We start from the raw sequence: 13929 nt of genomic DNA, 5'->3' as shown, positions 1-13929 counted from the left end.
TTTGCCAACCCGGTCCCGACCCACTAACTTAAGCCGAAATCATCACTCAAACTGTCCTAGGACTTAGTTTGCACTGATTTTGATAGTTAAGGGACCCGCTGTATCTAATTTTTCAGTTGGAGGATCAAAATCGGGATGCGTTAATAAAATAAGCAACCTCAAATGAACATATTCTGACTTAAATCTGCAGATGCAGTTGATGAACGAGCTTGCCCTTGCCCGCCCTGATGGTCCAACGACATGCATCAAAATCAAAATCAAAATATACTCTCTATTTTTTTATCAACATTGTTGATTTTTAAGTCTGCAATTCGTCATAATGAAAAATTTATATAATTGCTAATTATTTTGTTGTGGTTTGATTTTACTAAAGAAAATTCAAGCATGATTTATAATTTTATATATTTGTAAAACAAATTTAAATAACACAAAAGGCCAAACATACATCTATAAAGTAACAGTGTTAAATAAAAATAGGAGGGAGTATAAACCTAGGTCGAAATAGACATTTGTTTGAGCTGTGAACATGTGTTGTATACATAAAACCATTACCAAACATTTGATCTAGTGTATTTAATTCACTCGGATGGATAGGAGGCTCTCTCTGTACTGAATGGCATGGTGAATCCACTCCCCTCCACGGCATAACAGGTGCTACAACTTGTCCCTTGAACGCAAGTAGGTCATCTCGTTGTTCATGCCGACCATGCGTTCCATGACTCCGCGTTCAACATCGTACCGGTAAATCACGCTGTAATCCACGTTGAAAAGTATGCCTCCTTGGTAGTCGTCGGCAAATGGGATGACATGGTGAAAGGGATGACACAGCACGACGGTGCATTGCAGAGACCACTCATCAGCGGCGGCTATCCAGAGCTGAACGGTCCGGTCGTCGGGAACGTGTCCGTAGCACAGCTTGCCGGCCAGCTCTGCCAGGACGCCGTTCGCGTCGTCCAGCTGCTGCACGCACGACGGGCTCGGGAAGCCGGCGAACTCCTCGGTGTGCATGTCGAAGCGCAGCATACCCGGGGTGGTGCAGCACCCGGTGGGTGGCGATGGTAGACCGACTAGCCAGTAGATGGCGCCGAGGACGCACGGCGACGGCAATGACCTGACGAGGTACGGCGGGTCGGCGTCTCGGCGACCGACCTCCACGCTTGCGAGCCGAGGGAGAAGACCTCGCATCCGATGCTGTAGTCCGTCACGGTCTCGTCGCAGCGGCGGATGAAGCAGTTAAGGCAACATAATTTTTTGGAGTTTGAATTTGGATATAAATCCAAGAGCTTTCTATTCAGCTTGTGTTTGTCATAGTTTGAATTTGGCACTGTGTGATATGGCAAGTTCTTGTTGTAAGGCAACAGAATTTTTTTGGAGTTATCTAACGCATCTATAGAATATTTGCTTCTTCTACCAAAAGGTGGCAAATTCTAAAGATAACATAACAGGGTTGACTCCCAAGTCATTGTCATCCACTCGTTGGGAGAGTCGTGTTGACAGTGTTAGTTATAAGGTTTCAAATCCCAGAAATAAGAGAGGCTTTACTTTAAGTGGTTGAATATGATAAGGATCCACTGAAGTCTAGTGAAGCTAAATCATTGGCGGAAAATGAACTTGGTGGTTTTGAATTTTTACTGTCAATAATCATCTGGTATGCAATATTATTTCAAGTTAACTTGATCAGTAAACAACTACAGTCGAAAGATATGCCTATTGATGTTGCAATTGAGTCTGTACAGGGGCTGATTTCCTTTTTCAAAAATTATAGAGAAACTGGCTTTGCACAAGCACAGGAAGCTGCAAAAGAAATTGCTATAGAGATGGAGATTAACCCTGAGTTTCGGACCAAGCGTAAAATAAAAAGGAAATGGAAATTTGATGAGGCCACAGATGATGCATCTTCTAGTTCACAATCTGCAGAGGACTTATTTAGAACTGATTATTTCATACCTATTGTTGATCAAGCTATAGCTTCGCTCATCAGGAGATTTGAACAATATCAAGGGTATGAAAAAATTTTTGGTTTCTTGTTTACTTCAGATAGATTGCGATCTTTGGACAACAAGAGTTTGATGGTTGCTTGTGTTAATCTTGAAAATAAACTTCAAAGTGGAGAACACAAAGATATTGATGGAAAAGAATTGTATGGGGAGTTGATTTTCATCCAGGATTTACTTAACGAATCTATGAGTACTCTTGACATTCTGAGGTTCTTGAAAAAGCATCCCTTTTATCCTAATGCTATTATTGCATATAGAATTTTGTTAACCATTCCCGTGACTATTGCATCTGCGGAAAGAAGCTTTTCAAAACTAAAGTTATTGAAATCTTACTTACGTTCCACTGTAACACGAGAAAGACTTAATGGATTGGCAATAATAGCACTTGAAAATGATGTCTTTGAGAAGATTAATTATGAACATATCATTGAAGATTTTATTTCAAGAAATACCAGACGGATGATGCTTTTCAATAGAAATTGAGATCAGTAATACCTTTTTTTTTATTTTAGAGTTAATGTTTATTATATTTCTATATTTTTGTATATTTGTATTGAAGAGTATATATTTAAGTTATTTATTTGGTAAGTAAAATTAGTTTTACTCGCCATTCATTAAAGGACCTTAATTAATATTTCGAATCGGAGCCCTAATTCCTGGAGACGGGCCCGTGGATCCCGTGCAAGTCCGGCGTATTGGCCGGCAGAACAACGAGCTCCCTGGTCGCCGGGTTGCAAACGAACGTCGTCTGAGAGGAGTTCCCGGCCTCCGACGCTGCGGACGACACCATCACAAGGCCATCGCAGTGCCGAGGATAGCACCAGCCGGTGGCGGCGTGCAAGGGCCATGCCCCCTCGTACGTGAGCTCCGCGGCGGCATCGCCGTGGCGCCGCCCCGGGCAGCGAAAGAAGCCAATCGAGCCGATCACTCCCATGTGTTGCACCAGTGGCACGACGAGCATGGACGGCGGCTGGCGTCGCGCCGCCATGGAATGGAGGCGCACGAAGCGCGGGGTCGGCGACCATGGCGCGCCACGACTTGCACACGGACCTAAACCGCAGGATGGACTTGACGGGGAGGCGGAGGAGGATTTGCTCGGCGACGTCGTCCGGGATGTCGGCCACGGTGCCGCCGGCGGGGTTGCACCGCCGCCGCTTGGTCAGGGGCTCGTCGTAGCCGCCACTTTTCCGTTGATTCTCCATATCACCCCCGTTTCCACGCACTCGCACAAACCAACAGTAGAAAGAGAACACCTGTAAGGCTGTCAGCAATACAAGAAGATGACTTTTTATTTGAGTGATCCTTCCTTGTCCGAATCTGACACCTGTTTTGTAGTCGAATCCGATTCTCGTCTCCTCGGAGGCTCGATCGGATTTGGTCGGCATCTTCTGTTCAATTCAAGATGAACATCAGCGCCAGATGATCAATGCCTAGCCGGCTAGCCCACATCCATCTGCTAAATCGATCATCCCATGTAAACCACTCTTTAGTTAAGAAAGCCCCATGATTAGACTGTTAACCTGCTCACCAACAGCTGTTTGCTGCATGCCTACCTGACTAAAGGCAGCTTATTTATCCCGCTCCCTCTTTTTTATTTAACGCCGTGGACTTTTAATTTACGTTTCAATATTCATTTTATTTATTTTTAAATATACAAAATCATAAGGTATATTTAAAGTGTTTTTAATGATAAATTAAATCATAACAAAACAATTAACACATATGTATTTTTAAATAAGTGAGAGGTCAAACGGATCCTTAAAAGTCAACGACGTTAAATAAAAATGATGAATGTGGCACTATTGAATTCTATAACTCTAAATAAATACTAATGTCTAAAACTAAATATTCCCTCCATCTTACAATATAACAACGTCTAGTACTTAAAATTTATCATATACAACTTTAAAACTATGTTTTCTCAACCAATCACGAGTTTATTTTCTAACATTAGCTAGCTTTTAGATCACTAAGAGTGTTTATATAAAAATTTTACTCATATTTTTTTCCTTTTATAAATATACCATTTGAACCATCACCCAATGGCAGATGGCTGTGTAAACAGAAAGAACTGAAAGAAAAAACTGCAAGCAGGACTGGGCGAGCTCGAGAGGATAAGCAAGGTGACAACAGATACATACGCTCATGTTGCACCTCCATCCGCATACTAGTCAGTATGCTGAATGAATCTCCAAAAATATTACAGTAGGTACGTGATATTTCAGTGGCACGGACCCAATTTTACCTTTATAATATTGTTTTGTACGATCCATAGAGATTTTTTTTATGTTGGAATTTTTGAATCATATTGTTTTTGCTACGTAGTTGTAAGTTTCTTTTAATTAACTCCCCACCCATTTATTATCCCTATCTTACTCTCATCAAAAATAAAATCCCTATCTTACCTCTCCCAAAAAGAAACAGAAAAAAAGAAAAAAAAATCATAAAAGTAATAAAGATAGTGGTGCAAAGCTAGGTACTGAATATACTTGTGTTTATCCTTGGGCCGCTGTCATCGCCTTCTCCGTCGCAGCTCTGCTCCCTGCCTCCCAACTCCATCTCCCTTCTCCGTCGCCGCCTTTTGCTTATGAAGTTAGACACAACTATAGTTTTAAATGGCAGCTCAGTACGAAATTTTTTATTTTTTAAACATTTTTAAGAAATAATTTTATCACTAAACATATGGGAAAAATATTCGCACCCTATAAACCTTTTAGCCACGCCACCAACATTGACGGACGAAACAACTTATCACGCCACGGACAATAGCGTGACAGCGTTATCTTGCCACGCCACCAACACTGACATGGCCAAAAGATTTAGTTTTAGACAAATTTTGTCCAGAGGTTTAGTAATAAAATTATTTATTAAAAAGATTTAAAAAATAAAAAAATCGATAAGTACGTTTTTATCTTTGAAATACCCACATTTCATTCATCCTTGCATACATGCAGATAAGCTTTCATCTCTCGGCGTGAATACATTTCATCCAACCTTGATTGTGTAAGATAAAGTCTGTGTAGTTTGTACCACTTATCATTTCAGTTCTGGACCTCAGTTTTGTTAATCTATTTCAGTTCTGGACTTGGTTCCTTGTTATATAAACGAACATCAACCTCTTTCACAAAAACAAAAGGTGAAAAAACTGCCATGGACTTCCAAATGGTGCTTCATTTATTTAGCAAATCTCCAGACGAAAGGGCATTAGACACATACAATTGCATGCAACGAATCCATACAGAATTCGACAAATTACGTTTACCTCTGAAGTACCCAAAACGAGGGAAGTGCCAGCTCCAGGCCAACTCAGTGTATTCCTAACTACAATATGAAGTATGCGATCTCTCTGACTAACCATGGGAAGAACATTTTCAAGCACCACAAACGGTGCTTCAGCAAATTAAAATTTTCAGAAAGAATCATGTAGTACAGCAGAGGGAATCAATCTTCATAATATACACCATCCTCAACGTCTAGCTCAGAACTATCGACTCCACCCATGAGCGATAGGAATATAAGAACTGCAACAAGCTGTGTCGCAAGGAAATACTTTGATCTTCGCCTGAATGTCTTTTCCTCCTCTGTTCGTTCCTTCTTAGCCCTGGGCTTTGGCTTATAACCTAGAAAGTATCAGGTCAATTAGAACTCAAGTGGCAAATAAATGTTTGAAACAATCCAGAACATAAGTAAAAAAAACTACTTCATCTATTTCATGTTATAAGATGTTTTGGTCTTACCTAGATTCATCCATGGATTGATGAATATATTTTATGTGCCATGATTCATTAGTATCTATATGAATCTAGCAAGGGCCAGAACATATTATAATGTGAAACAGAGATAACGCTGCACAACAATCTTGGTAACATGGAACTTATAATATTGATTGGCAACCTTTTCATCTTCCTATCCAATGAAAATGCACACAAATCCTGCTAACTATAAAACATGTATTACTCTTGCTCATGAAAGTGGTAAAAGTCATCAATTGCTGCAGAGACATTACTGATAAGTGCCATTCGAGTTTACTACAGTTAGCTTAAGTACTGCATCACACTTGTTTCATAATTCATTTGGAGAAGTGCATTACTCCCACAATCAAGCCCAAGAAAATCCTGAATGGAACACACCACAAGGCTCGCATCAAATTAACAGCTTGACAAATAATAAATTCAGTTTGAACTCATATAGAAGCAATTAGCAGTCTTAGAATTGATGAGTAATGCGAATCGTTCATTGAACACAGAATACAGAAGATGAGGAATATCTCATGAACAGAGAAAGGTGTTCCTATATGAAGTAATAGATAAATATGTTTGCTAAAAGCAGTACACTGCATTACAATCTGAACGACAACGAGTCAACACGATAACTTACTCCGACCAGAAGACGCTCTTTTCCTGGGTGTGGAGGATGATGATGGATCAGTTGATGATCCTAATCCTGTTGCTGATGAATCAGGTTCCAGTAATTGGACCTTGAGGTGCTCGGTAAAGTTTACCAAGTTGTCATACTTCTGCAGACAGCTTCGCAGCACAGATGTATCCTATGAGGCGGAAGTAAGAAGTTTGTCAAGATATAATCAACACAGTACTTTGGGGAATGTGATTGGCAACTTATGTTTATTGTTAGAAAAATATTATCCGAGAAACAGAACCATAATGTAACTATCTGAAGAACTTGAGATGTGCAAATGTGCTTGTAGGAGTATGTGCAAGTGCTTGACAATTAGCAATGTGGCATGCATGCAATTATATACTCATATCAATATATTCACTTTGGCTAGGTAAAGCTGAGTATAGAATATCCTGAGTATTGACTGTTGCTGGAACTCACAGGTAATGCATTAAGAACAAAAAGAGCATGTCCAAGGAAAAGAGCATCAACATCTGTAGGGCTGCACAAATTAAAACAAAAAGTTAGTGTTCTGCAAATATCATATCAAATGAAGAGTGGTCATCAGTGTCAATAAGAACAAAAACTTAATACTACATCTGTTTCACAATATAAGACTTTTTAGCATCGCCTAGATTCATATGGATGCTAATGAATCTAGACATATATAAAAACAATATACATGATATATAGATGAATCTAAGCATATTCAAAACGTCTGACAATATAATACAGAGCAAGTATAGATATATATTTCATGCAAGTCAACAATAGAAAAAGATAGTATACCTGTTGTCAAAAAGAAAGATTTGATCTCCTAATCTTGTAGATAGGGCATCATAAGCAGCATTTGCTTTCTGGTATATCTGTTCAAACAAGACTTATATTGTATTTACGAGATTTTCCCATGTGAAGAAATAAGCCTTTAGAAATATGAGTAGGGAAGTAGCAACCTCCTCTTCTTTTTCTGCAGCATTAAGCTTAGTTATACCCAGTTGTTGCTTCACTTCTCTCGTTTTCTTCCAATAGAGTATCTTTCCAATGGGCCAGGGGAGATCAGAAAAGTAGATATCATGTGGAATGCTTCCATCGGTAACCGCCCAGAGTTCATATTGCAAAGCATCTGAAAGCCAGGTTGAAACCATGGCCTTTGTGGATAACACATCCGAATAAGAAACACTTGGATGCTTTGAGTTCAAGTCAATAATTTTCCCCTCCTTGAGATATTCAATTACACCACCCTTTTCATTGTTGAATGCAACACACTCACCAAACTCAACATATGGTATGTGATCTGTGGAATGAAAATTAAGGTATAAGAACAGAAAGCAGTGAATTTATTTTACAAATAGTACAAAGAAACCAAGGTCTCAAGTTGACCTATGTAAAGAGCAAATAAGCCCTGTGTTTTGTTTGTTTGTCACCCTTTACACTAGAAAAAAGAATTTACAGACAGGTGGGACATACTTTGTCCTTTTCAACTTTCATAGAACTGCACTGTTCAGTGAATACAAACCCCAGCCGTTTCCTCCCTCAGTTCCTCTCCCTCCACCCTTCCAATCCTTTTAGCATCACAAGAAAGAAAGAAAAGACTCAAGCTTACTCTAATGCTTGAAATAGCGAGTTACTCACGATAAGATGCTTACTGCCGATTAAACAACCTTGCTTGAAATTTCATCTGGCCAGTCTTAGAAGCTGTATATGCAACAGAAAAATGGCTGTGGTATTCAGTTATATGATGCACACTAGTGTTGGCATACGGTAGCCATTAATGGACTATAGCATTTTTAGCTCATTAAAGCAGACCTACCTATAACATTTTTAGTTAACACCAAGTGTGCTCTTTTAGTAAAAGTTTGCTAGTATATTTTTGCAATTTTTTCGGATTTTTTTTATCAGGCTATCAGCCTAACATCAAAATAAAAGCCATATCTAACAGAAAACATGCATAATTCAGAGGGCATCTCATTGCAATGGACCAGTGTCTGATATCCACAGACCTGAGAAATAAGAACCTACAAGTGAAGCTTCAAGGATTCACGGCATTTACATGGAACCAACAAAAAAGAAAAATCACCTCCTACTACCCGAAAACCAGAACCACTAGCAACAGCATCAATCCCCAGCACAACTCGTCAACATCTGACGCCGCCGCAAGGAAAGCAGGGGGATCTCAGGCCACCGGCAAACCACACTATCCGGAGCATAGAAGCCGAGCTTACAGTCGTCACTACAGCAAGCGTTAGGTACGGGTCCACAGGATTCAGGGAAGGTGGAGCTCACCGGCGTCGGGGAAGGAGGAGTCGACGTGGATGTCGAAGGGGACCTTGCACATGCGGAGGTAGAGGAGGACGGGGAGGCAGGTCGGGCATGCGGTTGGGAGCCCGAACGCGGGCTTCCTCGCCACCAGCACCTTCCGGTCAGCCTCCTCCCACTCCGCCGCCGCCGCCGCCGCCGCCGCCGATGCCATCGCCGGTAGTGAGAGAGAGGGAGGATTGCTTGGAGCTTCGGAAAGAGAAGGCCGAGGGTTTATGGGTTCGCGCATCAGTGTCTCGTGGGCTGGGCCCATACCTAGCACATGCGTGCGAATACCGTTCCGGCCCATCTTGTGTTGGGCCGTCACTTGTGTGGGAATCCCGCGGGCCACATTATGGTGGCCCGAAACGAATGCCTGGTCGTGCAGGCCTGAAAGTCTGATGCTTGCAATCTTGCATGGATTTCATCGGGTTTTTTTTTTGCTTTTTTGTGTATATTTTTTCAAACTGTTAAACTTTAGTATATTATTAAATAACTATTAAAATAATATCTCAAATAAGTCAGAATGTAACCATAGGGGTTTAGAGCAGCCTCGAAACGGTTTGGAGAAATTTTTGGTTTGATTCATATAGCACTGAGCATGGCCGCAAATCAGATGAAACTGTTTCTCAGCCGGAATTTTACGAGGTAGTACTCCCTTTTCTCTATTTTTTTTATTTGATATCAATGACTTTTAAGTGTATATCTAACCATTCGTCTCGTTTAAAAAAGTTAAATAATTATTAATTATTTTGTTATGATTTAATCATTATTAAAATTATTTTAAATATGACTTATAATTTTAAGTATTTGCATAAAAAATTTAAATAGAATGAACGGTTAAACATATAACCCAAAATCAACGGTGTTAAATAAAAGTATTAAATAAAAAGATACGAAGATACGAAGGGAGTAACTTGTTATCACTTTCAATTTAGAGTTTTAGACACGTCGCCACAATCAACATTGCTCGTATAGTAAAAAAAAACACAGAATAGACAATTATACACCATATCATTTCGTTACCACATAATCCCACACACCTGCATTTCCACTCCACAAGGAACTACCACCTCCGTCCCTAAATATCGTCGTTGACTATTTTATACATGTTTGACTATTCATTTTATTTAAAAAAATTACATAATTATTAATTAATTTTATATTATTTTATTTATTATTAAATATACTTTGATGCATATACAGAGTTTTACATATTTGAAAAAAATTGAATAAGACGAATAGTCAAACATATATAAAAAATTAATATTATTTTATTTATTATTAAATATACTTTTATGCATATGTAGAGTTTTACATATTTAAAAAAAATTAAATAAGATGAATAGTCAAACGTATGGTCAAACATTCAAGGACCTTTCGTATGGTCAAACATTCAAGGACCAAAAGGGAGTATAGGCAAAGAGGAAACACAACAAAAGTGGGAGTTACTACAAATGCACAAATTTAAATTGTGCTGACCAAAACTTTAGCAGCAGACGATCACGCATATATAGTTAATTTGACTTCATTGCTAGATTAGGACGATAAGTCTATGATCAACGTCACCAAATCAACCAAATTACGCAAATGATGGCAATAACCAAATTACGCAAATGATGGCAATAACAGAACAAGCCTTCATGGTATCTGAAACATCAGTAATCAACCATGGAGAAAACTGCACCTTGCAGTTAGCATCTCCAACTCAAAGTACAACCAAAATATGAAAACCTCATCCTACCAATCATATCAGGGGAAAATTGCAAGTGTATTTGCAGCTAGTTAAAAAGATACTGTTCAGCTTCCTTACTTCACAGAATAATACTGCTAGCAACTCAAAAAAATGATCTCGAGTCTGCAAAAACTACTGTTCAGCTTTCCATCTTCAAAAGGTACAATGCTACTCAGGCAGTTTCAACAAGGCAATCCTAGACATCGACATAATACTAGCAGTAGTTAACTACATCTTCACAGGTTGAGTTGCTCAGCCAAATTCAATGAAGCAATTATGGACACAGTTAAAATGCCTGCTTTCCTACATTAATAGAAGCACTAGACATTGTATAAAGGACACTTCAAACATGATTTTCAGAACAGAGAGATCTATAATTCTTTGTTAGCATAGAACCCATACAGTTATTCCAATTTTTAAAGTAATGAACACCAGATCGAGATTTGCAGTCTAGAGAGTACTAGAGTAGCATATTCTGCTCCCAAATTATTAAAAATAGCACACAACTAGCTAATGCGCTAGTGAAATCAAGAAAATTCCAGGCATGGTTACAAGATGAAGCGATCCAGTATCCATTAAAGTTCATAGTTCGCCGAAAGATTCATATCTTGCTGTTGGGGGCAAGTCTGCCTAATACAGGCCCCTTGTGATACCACCAACGTTTGTTGTTGGCTAATGACTGTTGTTATTGTTAACTTGACTTCTCCATGAGCAAAGAGGGCCTATGATGGCCACTGATCAATATTTTAACCTAGTCTTAACCATATTCCATACATAATTACTGACATTCCCATAGGCAGGGTATACAGTGAATTGAAATATTTGAACATCTAAGAAACTGATGTGTTGAAATATTGAAAACATCTAAAAGCTGAATTTTATGGCTATAGGAATTATAGGTCTTCTGAAACAACAAAAGAATATCATAGTTTGGGACTTCGGGTGGATTAGCAATCACATTAAATGACAACCTGATCACATATTCCCATGCATAGATCTCAACTATTTTTCCCTTTACCATATTCATAGTCCCTATCTCTCCGATCACAATAACAATCAAGCAAGGCAGGAATGCATTTTAAGGGAATTTACTGTCAAAGATTAATCATTGACTGACCAAGTATGTTGAATGTAAAATTAAAACACATAATATCAGGTAGTTTAGCTTAGATGACAGAAGCATAATTCATTAAACCATCTAAGAGCAGCAAATTCTCCTTTGAAACTAATGAAAAGAGCACACAACCAACCAATCCAGTGCAGTAGTGAAATCAACAAAATTCCAGGCACAATTACAAGATAAAGTGACAAATCAACCATAGTAATTCTTGCTGTTTGGGGCAGGTATGTCTTATTCCTTTCTAATACAGACTTCCCTTATTCCTTGTTTACTCCTTTTATCATTGGCTATTGACTAATGACTGTTGTTTATTGTCATGTTCAATTGCCCATGAGCAAAGAGACCATACAGTGATCACCAAACAAGATTTGAATTCCCATAGGCAAGCTACATCGTAAAGTGAAACACTGAACACATCTAAAAAGCTGAATTCTGTAACCAAAGGAATCCTAGTCTTCCGAAACAACAATTCACCCTATAGTTTGGGTAGGTTTACTAAGGACATTTGATGGCAACATGGTCACACACATAGATCTCACCCGTTATCCCTCTCCCTGATCACAATAACAATCAATCAAAGCAGACCAAAATGACAGAATTGAACAAATTTAAGGGAACTCACTGTCATAGATAAAGCATCGACCGAGCAAGAATGTTCAATGTAAAATTAAAAACACATGATATCAGATACTTTAGTTTAGACAACAGAAGCATAACTGATTAAACCATCTAACAGCAGCAGGCATCACAAGGCACAGCAAACCAGCACATCAAGCCTCAGGAGCAGGCTGCGTGAGGCCGGATTTGGCGAGCAGCTTCCCCAGTGCCTCAGGGGAGCAGACCTGGTACTGCACCTCCCCGGTGCCGGGCTGCAGGAACACCTCAGCGAGCTCCAGCTTCTCGGCGGTCAAGCTAGTGGAATCCATGGTCTTGGACAGGACCTTGAGGGCGAGGGCTACGGCCTCCTCGCGGGTCAGCCCGTCGCGGTAGTCCTGCTTGAGCATGGACTGGGCGGCCTGGCTGTTGGCCCCGACGGCGGCGGCCTTCCAGCCGCTGTAGTTGCCGGAGGGATCGCTCATGTAGAGCTGGAATCCGTGGTGCTTGTCCCAGCCGGCGAAGAGGAAGGAGACGCCGAAGGGGCGGAGGCCGCCGAACTGGGTGTACCCCTGCTTGGTGTCGCACAGCGACTGGACGAGCTGCTCGACGGGGATGGGCTCCTGGTAGGAGAGGGCGTAGCGCTGGGCGTGGAGGCGGGCGGTGTTGAGGAGGATGTTGGCGTCGGACATGATCCCGGCGACGGCGCACGCGAGGTGGGAGTCGATCTTGTACATCTTCTCGGCGGAGCGCGAGGTCTGGAGGAGCTTGGACGTGACCTTCTTCTCGCCGACGAGGACGACGCCGTCGGCCGCCAGGACGCCGAGGGCCGACCCGGCGTTGCCGATCGCCTCCATGGCGTACTCCACCTGGTACAGCCGGCCCTCCGGCGAGAAGATCGTCGTGCGGCTGTCGTACCGGCGAGACATCGCGGCGGCGGCGGCGGCGAGAGATTGGGGTTTTCTCCTGTGAGATTTGGGGATTTGGGGGAAGAAGTGAGGGCACAACTCGGCTGAGGTTAAGGAGAGAGAGAGAGACCTACTTGTAAGCCAAGAAAAAGAGGGAGAAAAGACTCATGGGCTGGAATGCTGGATTTGGTTTCAATTTCTAGAGACTAATTGGACGGGAAAGAGATGAAAAATAACTAGAATTAAAATCCATTGTTATGTCAGTGGTGAATTAATCCAAAATTCGAAATTTTTAATGGTCGAGGAAGGAAAATATTACTTCAAACGTAAAATTTGCTATGAAAACTTACGGTCTTTACCGCAAAACGTCACAAGAATACGTTTCTGTTGGAGGACACTGTAAAAAAAATGGTAATTAGATGTTAAACACCTATAAAATTATTTTATAATATCTTCTAGAAATGAGAGAGAAAATATGATGAAAGTATAAGTATGTCCTTGTCTCACTTAGTTTGATTTGTCTATTAGTCTAGTTTGAACCAAACTCAAGCCAGTCCAAAGAGGGGATCGGGAGAGAGAGACCAGTTTGGGACTGGTTCGAACCAGAACTGATCATGTTGAAATGAGTTGGTCTATGGGCAATATAGTCTTTAATAAAAATTTCTCTCTCCATTTCTAGCTGATATTGTAAATAGGAAAATTTGCAAATGTGCTATTATAATTTTGTAAAGTTAGATATATACTATTAGTATCACAGTGACATATGAGACCTGCATGAGTCAATGGCATGTGGATTAAGATGACATATCTTTAAGTTTACAAAATTATAATGGTATATTTGCAATTTTCCCTTGTAAATAATGTTACTGGTGTTTAATAGCTAAT

At 40.3% G+C, this 13929-nt stretch overlaps 2 protein-coding genes and 1 pseudogene across 2 annotated transcripts; all 3 read right to left on the bottom strand.

Moving 5' to 3' along the window:
* Positions 1 to 573: 573 nt before the first annotated feature.
* LOC121054670 lies at positions 574 to 3212 on the bottom strand (annotated as a pseudogene).
* Positions 3213 to 5156: 1944 nt separating this feature from the next.
* On the bottom strand, positions 5157 to 8895 carry LOC102715764 (mitochondrial outer membrane import complex protein METAXIN). Its single transcript, XM_006655768.2, has 6 exons — positions 8676 to 8895; positions 7346 to 7686; positions 7182 to 7258; positions 6834 to 6894; positions 6375 to 6543; positions 5157 to 5617 (listed from the first exon to the last, which is right to left on the bottom strand). Exons 1-6 carry the CDS (start codon positions 8860 to 8862, stop codon positions 5439 to 5441), a joined length of 1014 nt encoding a protein of 337 aa, XP_006655831.1. The 5' UTR covers positions 8863 to 8895; the 3' UTR covers positions 5157 to 5438.
* A 3245-nt stretch (positions 8896 to 12140) lies between these two features.
* LOC102715486 (proteasome subunit alpha type-4-2) lies at positions 12141 to 13177 on the bottom strand. The gene has a single exon (XM_006655767.3). The coding sequence runs from the start codon at positions 13063 to 13065 to the stop codon at positions 12313 to 12315; it is 753 nt and encodes a 250-aa protein (XP_006655830.2). The 5' UTR covers positions 13066 to 13177; the 3' UTR covers positions 12141 to 12312.
* Positions 13178 to 13929: the final 752 nt, after the last annotated feature.

The sequence above is a fragment of the Oryza brachyantha genome, chromosome 6 (genome assembly GCF_000231095.2).
Source record: "Oryza brachyantha chromosome 6, ObraRS2, whole genome shotgun sequence".
In the NCBI taxonomy this organism is placed as follows: domain Eukaryota; kingdom Viridiplantae; phylum Streptophyta; class Magnoliopsida; order Poales; family Poaceae; genus Oryza; species Oryza brachyantha.
Note: the sequence above shows the minus strand (reverse complement) of the source record. Positions and strands in the feature narration are given on the sequence as shown.